Source organism: Lolium perenne, chromosome 6 (genome assembly GCF_019359855.2).
Source record: "Lolium perenne isolate Kyuss_39 chromosome 6, Kyuss_2.0, whole genome shotgun sequence".
NCBI classification, from domain to species: domain Eukaryota; kingdom Viridiplantae; phylum Streptophyta; class Magnoliopsida; order Poales; family Poaceae; genus Lolium; species Lolium perenne.
Genome location: NC_067249.2, coordinates 203131739 through 203150899, shown reverse-complemented (window position 1 = coordinate 203150899; position 19161 = coordinate 203131739). Strand labels below are relative to the sequence as shown.

Sequence of the window (19161 nt, the reverse complement as noted above, 5' to 3'; positions counted from 1 at the left end):
TTCATTAGAAACGATGAAGAAGCTTGCATTTGCAAGAAATTAAGTGGGAGCGCTGAGATATATTTATAATACTTTATGTAGATGACATATCGTTGATTATAAATAATGCAATCATGTACTTGATATGATTAGAAGGTTTCATTGAAAGTCAACTTCAATGAAAGGATATGGACTGAAACATATTTAGCGTCAAGATCTATGAAGATATATTGAAACACATAATAAGTTTAAATCAAAGTACATAAGAATGAATATTGAAGTAGTTCAATATAAAAATATTAAGAAGGTGTTCTTTTCATGTTAAGGTTTAACAAGACTTGAGTGTATCTGACACTCAATGAGTAAAAACACATGAGTGATTTTAGATCACGAATAATATGTACACAATCAGATGTCCTGTGCTCTAAAGAGTTAGGAGCATATACCAGAGTGATCAGGGGGGTACGTGAGCACGCCCTACCTGCTCAACACGTGTCCTAACGCCATCCATTAATCCGTTAACGTGGGGAAAGACGCATGTGGTGTGTCTGCAAAATAGACTACCCTTCTGCATGTGGTGCGAGGACCAGGCTCAAAATCAATAGCTCCCATTGACTAAATTTGCAGATGCCCGGCGGTTGGCGGAGCCAGATCGGCAGTCTCCCCATTCACGTCGGCATCGTGCGAGCCGGAGATGGGGACCGAGGCCACGGCGACCTGAAGTTAGACCTACCGCTCTTCTTCGTTGGATTTGGGAGCGGAGAGGGTGAGGAGCGGTTGCTCTGGCACGGCGGCTGCCCAAGACGCCCTGCCCTGCTCCAGATTATCCGCCCCCGAGGAACAGACGGGGTGAGGAGCAGATGCTCTGGGTCCCGCATGCGGAGGTCAGGCGGGGAAGGGTCGTGCGGGCAGCTGGAGGAGCGGCAGTGCAACGACGGAATTCGGCAATGATTGGGGCTCAGGGGCGGAATTCAGGCGCGGCCCCAACCCCACCTCCATGGTCGCAAATCCCGTCGCCGCTCACGCATCACGCCCGAATCGTCGTCGCCCGCCCCTAGGGACCCCCGTAGCCCACGACACCCATGGCTCGCCGCCGCTCTCCAGGCCTCCTCGAAGCCCCCCCGGCTTGCTGGCGGACAGAGATGAGGGACTTGGCCATGCGGGGCCTTCCTCCATTGGGAACTTGGAGCAGATGAACTCGGCCAATCGGGGATGGAGGCAAGGCACTGCGTGGATCCTACCGTGGCTTGGACGGGTCGAATCGACGGCCGTCGGCAGCAGAGGCGGCGCCAGACGGTGTACCCATGGGCCATGGCGGTCCACGGCGGCGAGGCCCAGGAACAGGATTCCTCCCGTGATGCTGCTCTCCAATCGAACCTCCCAAGAGCGGAATCGTGCCTGCCGTGCTCGACGGTGGAGGCCTGCCGTCGCTGCCCTCCAATTGACGACGAAGGTCCATCCTGCACATCCTAATCAAACGAATCGTAGCGGAGCTCCCCCGCTAGCCCGCCACCCCAGACTCCACAATCCTATCTTCCCCACCAGCCCACCGTCTCCGTGCTCGAGCGCGAGGTATGGGAGGAGCGAGACGCGAGGTAGATGAGGAGGAAGTACTAAGAGAGAAGAGAGAGGAAGGAGAAAGAGGCATCGGGTCGTGAACAATAGACAACAAAAAAAGATTCGCTTTAACACCGTATGTTGTCGTTAGTTCAGAAAGTGGGATGGCAAAATCTCAAAGGCAATCCAACGATAGCTGATGCGTGCACACGTACCCATCTGAACACCAAATCTACTCTCTAATCATGAATCAATCAATAATAAATTTTGGGACTATGCACATTATACTCAGAATGATAACTATGCTCTTTTAATTGGTGAATAAGTTAAGAAGATGAAGACTCAACATAAAAGTAAAAGAAAGGCCTGCGCAGAGGGAAGCAAGATTACTCATGTGCTGGAGCTTTTTATTTTGAATGCAATAGAGGTGTTAAAAAAATTTAGAGGTATGCATGTCTATGTCAACGAATGGCATCAAATGATCTAGCATCCTATCATATAGTGACTTCAAGAGTGGCTCTCATGTAGTTCTCCAATTGCACACCATTATTTAGGATCTCTCGAGTACATAATGCGCGGAGATTTATTTTATTATTTTATATTTTTTGGGCTGGGCACCCAGTTGCCTTGCTCTTTTTGCAATATTATGGACCAGGACATTATTCATGCTAGTCGCGGTATGAAGTCATGAAAAGACAATAAAGAACTCAATACTTTCTCGTGAGCTAAAACAAAACACAAAACATGTAGTAAATGTTTGAAGGCTTAAAGGTAGCACACAAGCAATCCACTTTGGAGTGGCAGTGAAATACCACATATAGGTAGGTATGGTGGACACAATTAGCAAAGTTTGGTTTTTGGTGGTTAGATGCATGAGTAGCTTATATTTAGTACATGCGAAGGCTAGCAAAAGACTTGGAGAGACCAACTAAGAGAGCAATAATGGTCATAATCATGCATAGCGACAAAATATTATTCATCAAAGCATAAAGTGATATTACAAGTCAAAAACTAAATAACAATGGAGGATTTAGGTGACTGGTTTGTATTCATAACATGGTGTAAACATGTGCCAAGTCAACCCAATAAAGCATCAAAGAAGAATACCACAATATTATGCTTTTGTATGATAGAAACAACACATGATTCTTTCAATGACACATTAATAACTCTCAGCTATTTGAGACAAGTCATGCTAAAACAATAACTACTAAGCATGTGATTAAAATAACACCTAACATGACATGCTAAATTCTAAGCTAGAGTCTAAACAAGCTTCCTTTTGCACCACTATAAGCATGAAATATTTTACTCGTCTCCAACACCAATCAATTTATATGAAACAACTCTCATAGATAATAATCAATAAAGACCAGAGAGTTAAATCATGCCTAACTAAAGAAAACTAACAAGCTCCGAACAAAATACGAGTGGAAAACCAAAAGCTAAATGCAGTACTAGCAAAAAAGAACACTCGCAGAACAATAGGAGTGAAAACTAGGGTGTTGTATGCAATAAAAACGGAGTGTGTCATATCCCACACAAGAATGTTAGGATCCAACCATATGCTACAGAAAAAAATAAAAAATAAAGACGCTCCAATAACAACACATATGAAGTAATAAAAATAGTGTCTTGAAAGATGACCTGATACTTTTGTTGATGAAGAAGGGGATGCCTTTGACGTTTGTACCTCTTGGATATTTCTTGGGGTGACATGGGCATCCCCAAGCTTGAGCTTTGTCCATCCTTCATCTCATCACATCATTCTTCTCTCCCTACACTTGAAAACTTCCTTCATACAAAACTTCACATAATTTTTATTATCAACATTAGTGCAATCAAAATAACAAATCCACTTGGGTTCAGTTAAAACATATATCAAACATCCATTAAAACATTATCTACTCTAGAAACTTCTTCAAAAATCTCTTTCTCTCGAAAGAACTAAAAAAGAAAGAGATTAAGAGGCAAATGCAAATAGTGGCAGAAATCTATCAAAACAGAACAACAGGTAAAAATTGATTTCTGTGTTGCTCAAATCAAAAAGTGTTCAACTGACGAAAGTTAGATAAGAACCTGGGGCATATTCTCAAAAATTTGCAGCTCAAAATTACGTTCTGACTAGGAATACGAATTGTTTTGTGACATCACATAATCTGTTTTAGGGCAACAACTTCCCCAAATCTTACTTTCTTTCTATTAGAGGCTATTCTTGGCACAAAACGAAATAAAAATGATAAAGAGAGGTTATTATAGAGGTAACAACTTCCAAGACTCAAGAAAAGAAAAATTACAGAAATAAAACATGGGTTATCTCCCAAGAATGCTTTTCTTTAACTCCTTTTAGTTAGGCGCAGTAGTTTGAGAAGATGCTCACATAAGAAATATGAATTGATCGAAGTAAAAGAGAGCATTAAGAATCTAATATAAAAAAAATTTAAGTCTAACCCACTTCCTATGCATAGGAATCTTGTACACAAATAAATCCACAAAGAACAAAGTGACAAGCATAGGAAGATAAAACAAGAGTAACTTCAAAACTTTCAGTATATAGAGAGGTGTTTTAGTACCATGAAAATTTCTACAACCATATTTTTCTCTCTCATAATAATTTTCATTGGCATCATGAATAAACTCAACAATATAGCTATCACATAAAACATTCTTATCATGGCCCTCATGAATAAAATAATTATTACTCTCCATATAAGCATAGTCATTCTTATTAATTGTAGTGGTAGAAAATTCAATAAAATAGCTATTATTATTATTCTCATCACCATAATCATCAAATATAGGAGGCGTATTGTAATCATAATTAATTTTCTCCTCAATAGTAGGTGGACTGAAAATAACATAATCATCATTGTAATCATCATATATTGGATGCATAGTATCATCATAGCAAATTTCCTCCTCTAAGCTGGAGAACTAAAAATATCATTTTCATAAAAACTAGGTTCCCCAAGCTTAGACTTTTTAAAAGCATTAGCAATAATGGTGTTCAAATAATTCATACTAATAACATTGCTACTAACATGCAAGTAAAGCTCCATAGGTTTTTAAATTTTCTCTTCAAACACCTCATGTCAACTCAAGATAAATGCTATAAAGCTCTCTAATTTTGTTGTTGTTTTCCATTAAGCCTAACTAGTGAAAATAAAAACAAGAAACAAAAGGTATAATTGCAGAATCTAAAGTAAATAACTTCGAACGCTCACCAGCAACTAGAAGACCTAGTAGCCAGAGGATGTGAGTACCTTTTACCTTACCTCCCCGACAACGATGCAAGAAAATGAGCTTGATGTCTACGCACGCTTCTATTCTTGTAGACAGTGTTTGGTCTCCAAGTGCAGAGGTTTGTATAACAACAACAAAATTTCTCTTAAGTGGATCACTCAAGGTTTATCGAACTTAGGGAGGTAGAGGTCAAAGATATCCCTCACAAGCAATCCTGAAATTACGATACAAGCAGTCTCTTGTGTTCCCAACACACCCAATACACTTATCAGGTGTATAGGTGCACTAGTTCGGCGAAGAGATAGTGAAATACAAGTAATATGGAAGATTATGAGTAGTAATTGCAATCTAAAATAAAAATAGTAGCAAACAAACATGTAGCAGAACTGGTTGTAAACGGTGTTTCAATGCTTAGAAACAAGACCTAGGGATGATACTTTCACTAGTGGACACTCTCAACAATGATATCATAATTGAATACATAAATATTATTTCTTCACTACGCTACTCTGGACCACTCTTCAATTGGATAACGAACACAAATTCACTGATAGGGCTACATAAGCACACCTTAAAGTTTGCATTCCCAATCTATGGATGCCCCACGCTATCACTTTGAGCATACAAAGATGGTACTAATTAGACACCACAATTCATAAGTATTTCGGTAAATTAAGCTTAAACAACAAACACAGTGTGCACACTGTCACCTTCACACCGTGGGACAAGGTGTCCCCGAAGATCACATAATAAAACCACTTGAGTAGCATAATAGTTGAAGAACAACATCTACTTATTCAACTAGATTACAAAACTAATGATCACATAAAGATCATACTAGGAGAGATAGATAGACCACATAGCTACCGGTAAAGCCCTCAGCCTCGGGGGAGAACTACTCCCTCCTCATCATGGAAGTCGTCAACAACGATGAAGATGGCGGTGGAGTCGATGGAGACACTCTGAGGGCAATTCCCAGTCTCGGCAGGATGCCGGAACAAAGACTTCTATCTCCCGAATCTTGTCTTCGATGGCGGAGGCTTATTCTTTTAGGGTTTTCGCGTCGGGAGGCAATTTATAGGCGGAAGGGCGAGGTGGGTGGGTGCCCGGGGGGCCACACCATGCCTAGGCGCGGCCACGGCCTGCGCCGCGCCTTCGTTACAGTAAAATAGGAACTTTGGATTTTGTTTCGTCCAATTCTAAGAATATTTCCTGTACACCTTTTCTAAAATACAAAACAGCAGAAAACAGGGAACTAGCACTGTGGCATCTTGTCAATAGGTTAGTTTCGGAAAATATATAAAAATACAACAAAGTGTAAACAAAACATATAGAAATTGGTATAAAACAAGCATGGAGCATCAAAAATTAAACATACGTTTGCAACGTATCACAGAGCATGACCTTCCACATGTTTTGCAAACACTGGAGAGCGCTGCAGAATTTTAATGTTATTGTGTGATCCAAAAGAATGCCAAATCCACAATGTCATGATCTGCCATAGCTTCTAGTACTACATTGCAGTTTCCATGATGCCCTTTGTACAAATCTTGCCAAGAAAATTGGCAGTTCTTTCATCTTCAGTGCATGCAATCGATATTTTCAAGCATCCTAGAAAATTCTCTCGTTGCATGTTGTGCCATGATCTTAGCAGTCTCTGCTTCATTTTGCCCTCTCAGATAGCCTTTGCGAAACTTTTCCACCATGGCTATGCATAATTTACACATACATTCGGTGACAACATGGCAATGGTGCACTTCTAGATAGACAAGAAACTAGTTGTGCCAATGGCATTGTGCTTTAGCTTGAAGTAGTTGTACTCTCTCACGCCATAAATAATTTCCATGAACACGTCCTTGCTCATCCGACAGTGCCTCCAAAAATTGTCGACTTGTGTTGCCCCATCGGCGAAGTAGTCATCGTAGAGCATGGTAAGTCCCTCCAACCTCTGCCAAGAGCATGGTAAGTCCCTCCAACCTCTGCCACGGCTTGCACTTCTTTCTTCCAGGCTTTGAACCTCCACGGCGCGGACCCTTCTTCCTCTGCTCGGCATCATGAAGCATTTTTTAAGGCAACTAATGATCAACAGGTGATCCCGAACATCGGTGTCGAAGCCTTCCTCATCCATGTCTACGAGCAAGAAAAATTGTTAGAAGTCAGTGATGGCAGGGGATGCGATAACCATGACCGGCAGCGCCTACCAGACAAACGACTAAACACTTTCGACACGCGGAGAAGCTGCCGCGTTCGTGGCTGAGTCGGTGAACCAATTGACAGCTAGGCAGTGAGGCATCGCTCTGGATTCCAGCGTAGATGAAATATTCCGTCGAAATGGACAACGATAGCGGCGGTGGAAGGGGTGGGAGGGAAGGCACGTCGCGAAAGAAAGGCGGGAGGCAATAACGTCAACTTTGGTCGCTGGCAGGTGAGTACCCGGGTAAGTTGTGTCCGACACCCACTCAACGACCCATGTGTAGAGGGAACGCATGGGAGGCGCCGGACAGTGTATTGGGGTGCTCTGGGCCAAATAAATCTTTGCGGCGTGCTCCTAGGGCGGTCAATTGTCCCGCGCCCCCCAAATCGTTCTAGGGCGCGGCCGGAGATGCTCTTAGATAATCTGCTGGTACTCTAGGATGGAAGTGATGTGTGACTATCATTCTATCAAGGAAGGCTCACGATGATCTGGCACAAGTCACAGTCTTATAACTTCGTCGTCGACTTCGCCAATCTGCTGTGATAGTTACAGGTGGGGTACTTCCTAGTGCAAATTAAAAAAAAAATGAACATTTTTCTTTAAAATTCAAAAGGGTTTGAGAAATTTGAGTGGGGCCTAAAACCGTAAAATGCTGCAAGTGAATCAAAAGAGCTGGTGGCAGAGAAAGTACATCAATGGCTGGCACTATTGGCCGAACTGAAGAATTGCAGTTCCGGCACAGGATAAGTACACAGAGCTCAGTGTTCAGTGTTCACGTACGTGAACGCGTCTACTTTATGCCCAACATCTTTACAAGAACAAACTTTACAAGTGACAGGCACCAGGATTATTTTTTAAACAATGTACCAGTGTATTTATCTAAATAGCTACAGACTATTTCATATATAAATAATATTACAGGAGCGACTCCAGAAGTATAATTAATCATGTTACCTACAGGTCCGACCTGGCAGCGCAAGCCCAGCACCAAGGCAGAAGCAGGCGCAGAAGCCACACGCACACGGTGGTTAGAGATGGAGTTCTAGCCCCAGTAATTGTATTGGATTAATGCACATATGGTGGAGAGTGATTGAAACCACTCACCAAGAAGAAAACGATATGCATGTTCCGTCCACTGTCAAGGAGAAAATGGAGCAACAGCATACATGAACTTCTTGCACCTATTCTATTTGTCTTGTTTTCCAACTCACCAACTGGTATATTCTTTTTTTCCGAATTTTTCGATTGCACCGTCTGGCACAATTGCTTGCGTTCTCCAGCGCTCTTGCTTAGTGCGAGCAACACCAAACGAGCCCTGAAGGTTATCTTGCTGCTAGTCTGACACTCAATAATAGCCAATTGCATTCGGGCTTCAGTAGCTTCTTGTTTCGCTGAGTGGATCGTAGTCGTATGCTTCACCAGCTTTTACGAATCGACCCTTGACCCTTTTTCTCACGTCTGCCCTAGCCTTGCGAGAAGCATACCTGATCTTCTTGTCAAATCTGGCATCAAAAGTTATGCCAAGAAAGGATTAGTAAGTTCTACAACAAAATTATGAAAATAGAATTAATAGGCCGATGCCGCCCAATGAAGCCAAGGCCGCAAAACTGGCTAGTGCTTGGTAGCATGTCACAGAAGTAAAAGTATACCTATAAAATTCCACAAACAGCTACATTTAACAGAGTATATGTCATCATTTTTAAGGAGGGACACATTCACATGAGTAGAATGATCAGACACGTACTTGGTAAAATGTGAATGATTTAGAATTCTGATCTGGATATAACAATTACATACATGTTCTTAAGTTTAGGTGAAGTTCTAGTACGCTAGCAATTATCAGAAGAAGAAAAAAACCAATACAGGGCGTGCTTACTTTCGTCTCTTCTTCTTCTCCTTGTACCGTGAGAGAGCGCTACCTCTGCTACCACTGGCAAGTGAGCCTTCAGGACCAGGAGGAAGCCATGGAGGCTCACCCATAAGGAGCATTTGAGATACCTCACAATCTTGATGATCTCCAGCATTGCTGTCACCAGTGAACCCAGAGAAGGAGACGGATATATTGGAGATGGCATGCCTAGCAGGAATGCAAATGCTGGAATCAGCAGAAACCATGTTGCTACATTCAGGCTGCGTGGGCTTGAGCTGTTGGAAGCATACAAATTGTCCGCGAATCAGTCAATTAAGAATGCAACATGCAGATATCCAATTCAACTAGCCTAGATATATTATGAATACCAACGAGTTCAAAAAAATAAAAATGACCAATTAAGTTGACTAGTTGAAAATGAGTTAGTTTGGCAACAGATAAATGATACATGGATTGCAGAAAAAGAAACATACTATAATACATTCATTTTCAAAACCAAATAAACGTTCTGGTTGTCTGAGAATCAATGAATTAACCTTGGATGGATAACAAAATTAAATACTTTGCAGTGGCACCAAAAAGGTCCTGATCTAAATTTTGACAAATGAACTTGACATAACAACTTCTAAAGAAGTACTGAGGGAGACAAGCAAGACTGATTCTCGTCAACTGAGTTCTTTCCCCCCAAAAAAGATAATATATGAAACAAATTTCATACGGAAAAGTACAAACCTCGTTACATTCATCAGCTAGCATTTCCTTCGATTCAAAGTAACTGTCAATTCCAGCATCATCAAATAGTTGCTCTGTCTGAATGTGTGAGGTACCAAACAGTTCTTCGTAGTTCTCAAATGTCAGATCAGCATCATCCACACAGAAGTTTTCATATATGCTGTCATCATTAAACATATCTTCATCTGTTACACAGGGTACCTGAATAATGCAACGGACATTTATAAGGATACAATGACACGAAGTGACAGAGAAGGCTGTTTTAAGAAACATGTTCATGGTGCACAAGATCCCAAACCCCAAAATATTGCAATTGTTCAACTACTCACATTAAGAATAATTCTTAAAACCTTTTGTCATCAACAGAAATTCATCTGCTACTTTACATAAAAATAAATAAATCGCCCTGCAGAAAATGAGACGTGCCAATATTGGTACATTTACTGCAACTGTTCATATGGTAAGTAATGTCACATTCGATGGGCCGACAGGGCATGAGCTGATGACATATGCAGAATTGCTAAATAACAGTCAAATATGTTTCTGGCAGAAATATTATAGCCATATAGTACCTTGGGCGTCACTGAAACTGGTTCAGCTGGCTGATGTGTGGCAAGCGGCCGAAGATTCATCCCATCTCTGGATGTAATCTTTTCACCAGTGGGTGGATCACTCGTGAGTGTTGTGTTGGCTATATCCAGCAGACTGTTACCTTGTTGAGCGCAATGATTACTGACACTACTGTCATTAATGTTCATCATGCTTATGCCTTCCACACAGTTAGGCTCAGCAGTTGCAGTGAAGATATCCATATCAAAGGACCAGATTCTTGACAGCTCTTCTGATGATGGGCACCCAGTGTAGCCGTTTATGGTCTGCCTTTTATGGCCAGCAGCCGAGGATGTTGCACCATGGCTGTTCCAATCACAATTTTGGCAAAGTGAGGCGTTCTCTTCAAGACAGCGGACCTCTGCGGGCTGTGAAGCACAACGATCACAAAGGAGGGTCCTCGTATGTCGTCGAGAAAGGGTATTAGCTGAATGCACACTACGATCACACGATAAGCATAAAGATGCTTCATCAGATCGGCAATAAATTGTTGGCCTTTGCTCCCCACAGAAATCACAAAGAGAACCCATGATCCTGGCCAGTACTAGATCTCTCCCTCTAGCTGTTCGGTGCCGCTGCTGTTCGTGTGTTCAATCCAATGAGCGGTCCTACATAGCATTGTAATGCAAATATAAAATGTCATTAGAACCAAAGCTTATTTGACCAGTTTAGGACATGTGTATATAAATATGATTCTACAAGGAACAAGTAGTAACTTATCCACCCACTTGCAATAGCGTGTACATATATAATTTACACACAGAAAAAGGCATGATTTATGCTGCCCATAGTACTTTGACACACAGACCATGCAACTGTCACCTGCTCTGTTCTACGTACTACCACCAACAGGAATGCTCCAAACTGGAGCGGGAGAGATATAACAACAAAACTAGGATGGGCTATTTATTCATATCTTGAAATGGACTAGTAACAATAATAATATTAGTCTAGGATAAGATTTAACCTCGTCCAGATTTAGCTACACAGACAACTTCCATTTTAAGAAATTTGGTTGGTTTTGACAGAGTCCGCCTGGGATCCCTGGATTTGCCGGCCAGGACATAAAGAATTTGAGGTCTTACAAATACAGAACAAACAAATGGTCCCGAGAGTTGAGAACTTCTTGGTGCATACTACAGTTTTCGCTTATATGACATTGATTGCAAGCCCATACTCTCCGTAAGGCATGAGAAGAGAAAAAATAATAAAATATCAAGAGCATGCTATGGCATTAGAAGTACATTCACTCGATAATCGGCACTACAATGCATTTTATAACACCAAAAAAGGGGAGAGAAGTACCAACGTGGAGCTTTCAAGCAAAAGCATTGCCTTCGAGGAAGCAAGACCATCGTTATGCAACAGCTTGGGACGGCATCTACTTAAGTAGTGGCCTTATGTACAAAGACAGAGGGAGAAGTAAGCAAGCGCGGTTGAGAAGCAAAATGGATGCAACGCAACACAAATGGAAGCCTGCCGAACCCAATTGCAAACGGTTCCTAGTCATATCAGAGCGCCCCTATTTCTGCGCATGAAACGGACGCCTTTCCGTGCAGTTTCGCGGCGTCATAACATAAATCGCTGCTGCCTCGCTAAGCGAATCTTTTAGGGAAGGCACTAATCCTGCCTTTCTCTGCCTACCTAGACTGCGAAAGAAAACTATCTGTGGATAAAGCCAACGAAATTTCTGTGCCACCTAAAATCAGTTCTGTCTTTCTGAAAACACACTCGGAATTTTGAGCTGGGAGGAGGAGGCCCTTTCAGCGCCGAACGAATAGGCGCTGCTAATACGAGAAAGCAAGAGAGTCGTTCGTACTACTACTACTACTAGTATGTAGTATGAGGAAACGCGCAATATAATATGGTGCGTGGCGGCTGCTTTTCACACTATGCCAGTAGACAGACAGTAGGAAAAGTGAATACTACTGCTCAGCAAGCTTGTAGTAAGTGCGAATATATCCATGCCGTAAGCAACTAAAAATCGAGATTTCACGCAACCAAATCCTGCCCGAGGCTTGAATCCAAAACCGCAACCGCTCACGAACGTACGTACGCTCCACGCAACACGAGTAAAAGCGTGAAAAGCCCGCAAAAAACAGAAGCAAGAAAGACTTGAGCCCCCTCCTGGAGCCCTTCAACCACGAACACTCGGATCCAGCAACAATCCCCTGATCATGTATGCAGCAACAGCCGAGAGGCAGCTCGACCCACGGAATCCGTCGGACGGACGGGCGAGCCGATTACTACGGAATGGAACTGGAACCCAGCAGTCAAGAACAGGTAGGTAGGTAGCGAGGAGGCTCACCGAGTCGCCGCCCCCACACGGAGGCGCGCGCCGCGAAACCAGACGGCGGCAGGAGAATCCGGAAGCTTCGACAGAATCCCGGAATAGAAAAGGACCTTGCTGGCGAGAGAAAGGGAAGCTGGGAGCGGAGAGATAAGAACGGGCGCACAGCGGAGGTGAAATGAACCAGGTGGAGAGAGAGAGAGGGATGACGACGAAGAAGAAGAAAGGGAAATAGGTAAAGGGAGGAAAGAAAGGGTGGCGGGTGGTGGGTCCCACGGCCCTGGGCGAGTGCTCTTTTGCGCTTTTGGGGGCAGAACCGTCATTGGGGGCGAGGATAAGGGGGCACTTGGCTCGGTGCCACGTGCGCGTCCTTTCACCAAGTGGCGGGCCGGGCCGGATTCCCGTTCTGCCCCTCGCGCTCTGCTCGCCCGTGTCTGTCGCTCCGGGTAGAGTAGCTTATTTTGTTTTTGCTGTACTGCCGATGACGGGTGGGGTTTGGTAGGTACTGGCCCGGGATCGGCATGGCATGGCATGGAACACGGCGGCGCCGGCACGGGCGCCCATGCCATGCAGCTCCGTCGCTCGCGCCAGGATGGATCCTTGCCTAAGAGCATCTCCAGCCGCGTCTCCCAAAGTGTCCCCAAAGGGATTTGGGGCGCGCCGGACAGAAAATACGTTCCAACCGCGTCCCCCAAAGCCCATTTTTGTCCGGCGCGCGCCCATTCGGTGTCCGGCGCCCCGAGCCCGTCCCCGTCCCACAGGGGACGCACCGGGCACGCCGGACACAACGAAAAGCGAGACGGGGAGTGGCGGGGCCGACTCGTCAGCGGCACAGAAGGCTAAAACCCCGTCGCCTACCTTTGGTCAAGCGACGTTAATGGCGTCCCTGTTTTCCCAGGCGACGCAGGGACGCGTCTCGTCGTGCATGGCCGCGTGGCCGTCCGCGCCGGAGTTATTGCGTGCAACCACCCGCTGCCGCCGCTGTTTTAAGACGCCTCAGCTTCGCCGCTCATCACAATCGCCGCCGCCTCCCCCCTCCCAGATCTTCTCCTCGTCTCTCCAAAAAAATGTCGACCTCGTCCTCCCGCAAGATCGCCGCGGCGAACGGCTTCGGCCGCGGCAGCCTCACCGTGGCGGAGGCATGGGAGTCATGCCGCGCCGTATCCGATCCGCCGGACATGCGGGCTGCCAAGCAGCGGCGGCTGGAAGATGGCCGTGAACGGCATTGGCGTTCCGCCGCCGCCGAAGCCGCGCACGGACCAATGATGGGACGCCGTCAAGGCCCGTCGGGCTCAACTCACCGCCCAGGAGCGGTTGGATCCGACGTGGGCGGTCGACAACAACGACGCCTGGTGGACGACGTACTTCAAGGCGAAGTACGACATCGAGATGCACAGCACGGAGGGGCTCGTCGGCGGCCCCAATAGCTGGAACAAGGACGGCCGCGCCCTGTGCAGGGCGTTCTGGGGCGCACCCTCGACAACGTCATCCGCGGCATCCGCAACGGCGCTCCAAGGCTGGAGATGCCGTCGTCGCCGCCGCCGTCTCCTCAATGGCAGCCGAGGAGGACGACGTACTCGTCCTCCTCGCACTCTTCTTCCTCAGGACCGGCGCGATCGACGCCGTCCTCGTCTTACCGGTCGGCGCCGTACACCGTTCCCAAACGGGAGGTGAAGGAGGAGCCGGCGACGCCCATCAACACGAGGCGTGGCGGCAGCGGCAGCGGCAGCGGCAGCCGGCGGCAGCAAGGGAGGCGCGGCGGCGCCCTCCTCATCCCGAAGCCGGAGGTGAAGGAAGAGCCGGAGGAAGCGTCGCAGGCGGCGCTGCTGGCGGAGTATGAGCGGCAGCAGCGGCTCATCGCCAGCAGCGACGACCCCGAGGACTGCCCAGGTCTGCGGGCGGCGTTCTTGGCGTCCATGGACGACAAGGACGCCTGGAGGGGCGACCTCGACGCGGCGATCACGTTGTCCATCCGCGACTCCGGCAAGCCGCTGGTGGACCTCACCGACGACGACGAGGCATGACCAAGCGGCGCGGCGAAGGACGAGCCCGTCGGCGAGCGCGTCAAGCAGGAGGTCGTCACCGACGACATGTACAACTTCCAGCAGTACTACGACGCCTCCGGCCGCCGCAAGTGGTTCTAGATTAGGTTTAGTTTAAATTTAGTCAAATTTCGTTCGAATCTTGTTAGTCGAATCTCGTTAAGTTTAAAATTTCCGAATTTTTGTTTGGGGGACGTGACTGGGGAGCGACGTCTCCCAAAGGCGGCACGAATGAAACACGTCCCCCAAACGCTCAATCCGGCGCGGTTTGGGGGACGCTTTGGGGGACGCGGCTGGAGATGCTCTAAGCTAAGTCAGATGGAGATCTTGTGCACATGGATGCCAACTCCTTTTTCTTTCAAAATGATTGTGCACAGCAACACCTGTGGTTAGGTTCATTTTGACGGAGCCGGCTCATCCAGGTTCGAGTTCTAAACTTGGAAAGAGTGCTGGATTTATGCTTGGATTTAACCAATTCTTTTAGTTGTACATGATGTGTCCGTCAATAGCGAGGTGCCGAGGCGTTGTGTTGACTTCAAGATTTGCCGGTTTGGTCTCTCGTGGTAGTTCGAAAACTTAGCAGATATGGGCGAAATTGAGTGATGCGGCTTTTTTTTTTTTTTGCTAAATCAGAAACAAATACAGTAATCCCGGGAAAAATTACGAAAACATACACTTTTGGAAAGAGATACGGTGCGAATACGGCATGAAAATGGAACAAAAACGGGCGTTTGTCGGAACCAAGAAACCCTTGAATCATGTAGAAAAACTCAAGAAAACAACCAAAATTATATTAGCTCCTGAGAAGAAACCAAATATGATGATCCATCATGGTTATATAATAAGATTGTAAGTTAACATACATTAACTGGGGAACAGGGGAAGGATGCATGGAACCGTCGAAGCTCCTGAAATGCGGAAAGGGATGCGCTACTTTGGGTATTTTGACTTATCTTGGATTGGGCCAGCTACAACAAACCTAAAATTGAAATTATGTATTAGTCCGAAACGAAAATTTAGCTTCTGCTATTGTTCCGCCGGCCATTCCTTCCTGTTTTCGTCCATTTCGATCCATTTTTCTGCTGAAAGCCGGAATCTTTATGCTCCATATCGAATCCTACACGGATGTGCTTATAGGAATAAGCTTGTACGTGTATGCATTCACAAGTGTGAGTGTTTGTTTGTGTTGGTGAGCGTTTGCATTCTTTTGTGTTCCAAAAGAAAAAATAGCATGTGAGTGAACAACCAAGCGAATCGTAGAGAACAAACCGAGGGAGAGATCAGAGAGGAGATTAAGGAAGCATCACCCCGATGCTCTCTGGTCAGGAGAAGATCACAGATGAGATTTATTCTTGGTGATCTCTTTCCAGCGGTAGAAACCAAAGAAGTCACCGGTACACACCATGCTTTCAGAGGAGAAAAACTTGTGTGGTACTACTACTATTGCTGCCGCCCTGTTACTGTTGCCATTGAAAAGCGCCTGTGCTCCGGTGTCCCCCCCCTGGCGAACGACGTTGGGGTGAAAAACACATTGACGGTCAAGATTACCCGATACCCCTTCGGCCTTGTGTATAGCGGGGCGCGCGGATGCGGTTGTACGGTATTCTGTACGTATACGGTTTGCGACGTGGCCAGCAACGTGGCAAGGAAGAGGAGGCGTCGGTGACGTGTAGTCAGACGTGGCTAGGGAGCGTAATCGTCGGGGAATATAAAAGCCTTCCTTTTGGCACGCCCGCTGCCATTTCCCCCCGTTCCCCATCTTCTCCCTCTCGCTCACTCCGCCAAAAAACCCGCCTCCCTCTCCCTCACTCCGCCCGCCGGTAGATTAGGTATTAGATCGTCGGCGATCCAGTAGATCCGTACGCGATGGATGCTGGGGGAGCTGCGGCGGAGGATGTGAAGACGGTGGCGGTGGTGGAAGTTGATCCATCGGCGCAGGCGGTTGGAGGGGAAAGCGCTGCTGGAGGGTCGGCGGTCGCTGCGAGGACCACCGCCGTGGAGTCCTCCATCATCCGGTCGGTGGTCGTCGGCACGGTGGTGGCGGCAACGGCCGATGTGGATGCGGGCGGAGATGTGGATGCGGGCGGAGATGTGGATGCGGGCGGAGATGCTGCCGCAGCCGTGAAGGTGGCGTCGGATCTTGTGGAGGAGGCTTCATCCTCCGCGGCGGTGAAGACGGTGGCTGATCTGGTGGCTGCGCCGGCTGCCGGCGACGTCAGTGAGGTGCAGGCGGACATGCAGATGGAGGTAAGTTCTCTGTCCCTTGTTTTTGCTTTCGATTAAGCGGGTCTACAGATGCATGGGGGGAGTGCCTTGGAGATGAGAATGACCTAGGAAGAACGATTGATTTTTATGTTTTTTAAATGCTGGACATCGATGGATCTTGGGCGTAGTCATTTTGCTGTAGAGATATCTTGCTATGCTGGTTAATATGATCGGATTTTTGTTGCAACAGAGATTTTTGTAGGTTTATATTGGGTTGTGAATGCAATAAATAACCTAGCCCGTTGTATTGATTCGTGATTGATGGTGGATATGAATTGCAATATGGGTTGTAAGTGAGAAAAAAACCAGTATTGTTGATTTGTTTCCTGATTTATGCTAGTTATGAGTTGCAATGTGGGTTAGAAGTAACATTTGGTGACATAAGAATTAACTTAAATTTTAGTAGACTCACAATTATTGAGACAGAAATATTAAATTGATCTATTCAATGCTTTGTGAACTCCTATCTAGATTAAGATATCATTAACTACATTTAAAAGCTTGATATTCATATGTTGCCTGGTACAAATAGCTTGAAATTAGAAAAATTAGTGATAGATAACTTGCTTGTATGAGCATACATGTTTGCAAAGTTAGCATTGACAAAGTGATGCAACTCTGTAGCAAATTTTAGCACTGATGGGCCAGTACCAATAATAACAAAATGAATTTTGTTCTTCCTTTCTTATTTGACAAGGGAAATTTTAGCACTGATGGGGCACTACCAATTAGCAAAATGAAGCTTGTTGACTTATTGCAGTTGTGATGCATTGCTTTGCATGATAATTCCCTTGTCAATGATAACTTTGCATGATCATGTAGTTTGTAGTATAATGTAACTTTGCATGATCAGGTAGTTACGATGCATTGCTTAACAGAAAGGACAATATAATTCCCTTGTCAATGATAACTATGCATGATCAGGCAGACAATATAATTCCCTTGTCAAAGCATGATCAGGCTAGGTGCTAGCATAATGTAACTATAAATATAATTCCCTTGTATGCATGATCAGGTAGTTTGGAGTATACATAAGATATAATGAAAGAATAATTAAGATGATCTATTTGGTATGCATAGTATTTGGATGTTATTTTCCTTAAGGTGATTACTGTGGTGACTTATGTTATTTCTATGCAGGCTGGTGAAGGTTCCAGGAAGCGGAAGCGCGAGGAGGAGCAGCATGTGCCTCCTCCAATCCAGGAGCTAGAGCCTGTCCCTCCTCCAATCCAGGAGGAGGAAGAACCTGTGCCAGCTCCACCAGTGCCAGCTCCACCAGTGCCAGCTCCACCAGTTCCAGCTCCACTGCCAGCCCCAGTTGCCGGCTCCACCGATGCCGGCTCCACTGTCCCGGCCTCCACTCGTGCTGCTCCACCAGTGCCTGCTCCACCTGTCCCTGCTCCATATGAGGAGTTACAGGATTCAGATGGCTCCCTGGAGGTGAGCTATACAAGTTGTTCTGTAGCATTGCTTGTATTTCATTGTGTTTGGTTTGTATGTTTAATCATAACTTGTACATTTTGTTGTTGTGCAGTATGACTCCCAGGATTCAGCCGAGTCCGTGGACAGCAGGAACATTGGATCCTTCAAGACCAAGCTGCTGCAGAAGCTGGATGCTGGGGCCTTCCCTTTCAAGAAGAGGGGGAAGTACTTCTGTCCATGGCACAAGGTGAAGCCCAGGGATGGGAAGCTTAATAGCTCGAGGCAGCACCGCGAGGAGCTATCCTGCATCGGCACCTCCAAGCAGATTAGGGCAGAGCATCATGGGCTTCTGTTGGTGCATGCTATGGAGGATGCTTGAAGCCTAGCTCCTGTGGATGGTGGTTGCTCTGGTTGCTTTTGTTGATATGCTTTTGGTTTATGATGTTGGAACTACTGCTGCTTGTGGTGTTGAACAATGTTTGTTATGCTTTTGAACTGAGTTGTCAGACCATCTACTATAGTGATGGTCTTAATTACTGAATCTGTGTGGATCTATGTTGTGTGTTGAATTATTATGTAGGTTATGATGCTTAGCTCTGTGTTTCATTTGGAATGATGGTGGTTGCATGTTGCATTTATTTGTGAATGGAAGCACAGCTCAAGTTTAGCACAAGTTTGAAACATAAACAAAAAAAACGTAATCCGTAATTGAAAACAAAAATATGCATGTCTTTCATTAACATGATGAGGGCGTTTCCTGAATCCTAGTGTATTAGTAGTGACAAATTTGCATCTAGATGGTTAGGTAACATGGCTGTGGATTTACTGATATACTAGCACACTATGAGTAATGCAAATTTAAATTTAATCCAAGTTAAATATTACAACAAATCATCGAAATATAGGAGCACATCAGCTGATATACTAGCACACTATGAGTAATGCAAATTTAAATTTA

The 19161-nt window shown here is 45.5% G+C and overlaps 1 protein-coding gene across 3 annotated transcripts; it reads right to left on the bottom strand.

The window, feature by feature from the left end:
• Positions 1 to 7649: 7649 nt before the first annotated feature.
• Positions 7650 to 12688, bottom strand: LOC127306352 (zinc finger protein CONSTANS-LIKE 9). 3 transcript variants are annotated; one of them, XM_051336965.1, is made up of 6 exons: positions 12493 to 12688; positions 10226 to 10792; positions 10148 to 10183; positions 9576 to 9776; positions 8850 to 9118; positions 7650 to 8475 (listed from the first exon to the last, which is right to left on the bottom strand). In XM_051336965.1, the coding sequence occupies exons 2-6, from the start codon at positions 10712 to 10714 to the stop codon at positions 8346 to 8348; spliced, it is 1125 nt and encodes a 374-aa protein (XP_051192925.1). In that variant the 5' UTR covers positions 10715 to 10792; positions 12493 to 12688; the 3' UTR covers positions 7650 to 8345. The 3 variants fall into 3 exon arrangements, with proteins under 3 accessions (XP_051192925.1, XP_071678934.1, XP_051192923.1); XM_071822833.1 differs by adding an exon at positions 11490 to 11581 and having other exon boundaries at positions 10148 to 10792; positions 12493 to 12687; XM_051336963.1 differs by having other exon boundaries at positions 10148 to 10792; positions 12493 to 12687.
• Positions 12689 to 19161: the final 6473 nt, after the last annotated feature.